Raw genomic sequence first — 1,917 nt, forward strand, 5'->3', positions numbered from 1 at the left:
AGATACAAAATTATTTTTTGTCATACTAAATTTGGATACTTAATTTAATTCGAGAGTATAACATATGTATGTATATGATGTTTATAATACGAAAAGAACTTGCAGGATACCTCCGGATAGAAAGTTTGGATCGTTAAAAAATATAATTAATACGTATATCTTTCTTACAGCGGCGCATTGCATGAAAATAGACGCTTCTATCAACGGTACAATACACCCCAATATGGTGGAGGTATTACTGGGGAGATTTAACTTGTTCCAATCGCAGGAATATGGATCTGCCAATCTGAAAGTCGCCAGCTATGAGATTCATTCCAATTTTAAAAATGGTATCAACGCCGATTTTGATCTTGCGGTTTTGAGCCTCAAGAACGTCGTCGAGTTCAATCCTTTTATCAAGCCTATTTGTCTATGGTCCGGTTTAACTCAACTTGAAGACGTTATTAATAAGACAGGGTATGTCGTAGGATGGGGTGAAGACGAATTGAATCGTCGTGATATCGAAGATCAACAGATGGTGATGGCAACGATAGTGAGCCAAGTAAGTAGTTAAATGCTATTTTAAAATGACTGTTCATTACATCTATCTGTGACAAATGTATTTTTCAGCTTCATTGCAGGCCTCGAGTTAAAGATAAATTTGTTTCGCAAATTGCAGGAGACATGTCACTGGTCTGATCCTTGGTTCGTTTCTTTGACTTCGAGAAACACATTTTGCGCTGGTGACATAGACGGATTTAGTCCTTGTAACGGTGACAGTGGAAACGGGCTGATACTTTTGAATAATATCACGGGCAGTTATGAGTTGCGTGGTGTTGTTTCGCGAATTTTACCAGGTGAAACTATACAATGCGATCCACAAAAATACGTCGTTTATGTTGATGTGGCCAAATACATACCCTGGATTCAACAACAGATTTCGATGTAACGTTCGTCTTGCGTTGCAAAATGCTATACATGTTAATCGACATGTTTCTTTATGTAAAGTTTATTCGAAGACGCAGTACATATGTACAGTTACGCGTGAGGATTAAACAATCATGAATTCTGTTTTTGGTTATTCATGCCTCTTGTAATGTATCCCCAATCTGAATACGAAACATAATGAATAAGCTGCCATACATATAACTATCTATCATATTGGACTTCTTAATTATGAAGAATATTATAATCATAACACATGTTACAATATGTATATCGATACACACGTTCAATACTTTGTAAATATGGAGAAAATGTTTTTACTCGCATGTATAATATGTTACATTCTTAAGTTTTATTGTTCGTACACTAGGCATCACTGATGCCTTTCCATATACATTTAGGCACATAGACCATACGTACATTTTCCCTGTACGTAAACGGAAAATGTACAATATAAATGTGATTATATGTGTACAAATTTGTATGGAAGGCATGAATGATGTTTAACGTATTTACAGTGATGGACAGAATGGTTGCGACACTTTTATAATGAATTTAGAAATGTGCACTTAACTTTAGGTTTACGTTCCAAAACATTTTTTCTTGGGACAATTTTACTAAAGAAATACATAGATTGAACACGCTCAAAATGGTTTCGGAATGGCAATCGAGTAAATATTCATTGGAGACGAAGGTTTTTGAACGTAACCCTCAATCCAAATGCACGTTCCTATACTCACTAACAAAAAGTGTCGCAACTATTCTGTCCATCACTCCCTATAGTAATAAGATGAGAAAAGTCGTATTATTATACAGGGTGTACCGCAATTCGTGACCGAAATTTTAATAACATATTTTTGAGCAAAATGTAAGACGAAAATCCTAATACGAAAATGTCGAGGCTATAATACTTTTCAAATGGGAAGCATTTATAATAGACAAATCAGGTAGTCTAAAGTTCGCGCGTTCAGGGACGGTACATTGCACAGTGAT

The 1,917-nt window shown here is 35.5% G+C and overlaps 1 protein-coding gene across 1 annotated transcript; it reads left to right on the top strand.

Annotated features, from left to right (window-relative positions):
- The first annotated feature begins 47 nt into the window (after nucleotides 1-47).
- Nucleotides 48-1,060, top strand: LOC105566736 (serine protease gd-like). Its single transcript, XM_012020975.1, has 2 exons — nucleotides 48-541; nucleotides 659-1,060. The coding sequence occupies exons 1-2, from the start codon at nucleotides 65-67 to the stop codon at nucleotides 926-928; spliced, it is 747 nt and encodes a 248-aa protein (XP_011876365.1). The 5' UTR covers nucleotides 48-64; the 3' UTR covers nucleotides 929-1,060.
- The last annotated feature ends 857 nt before the right edge of the window (nucleotides 1,061-1,917 follow it).

The sequence above is a fragment of the Vollenhovia emeryi genome, unplaced genomic scaffold (genome assembly GCF_000949405.1).
Source record: "Vollenhovia emeryi isolate VEMERY1.0 unplaced genomic scaffold, V.emery_V1.0 DF943111.1, whole genome shotgun sequence".
In the NCBI taxonomy this organism is placed as follows: Eukaryota; Metazoa; Arthropoda; class Insecta; order Hymenoptera; family Formicidae; genus Vollenhovia; species Vollenhovia emeryi.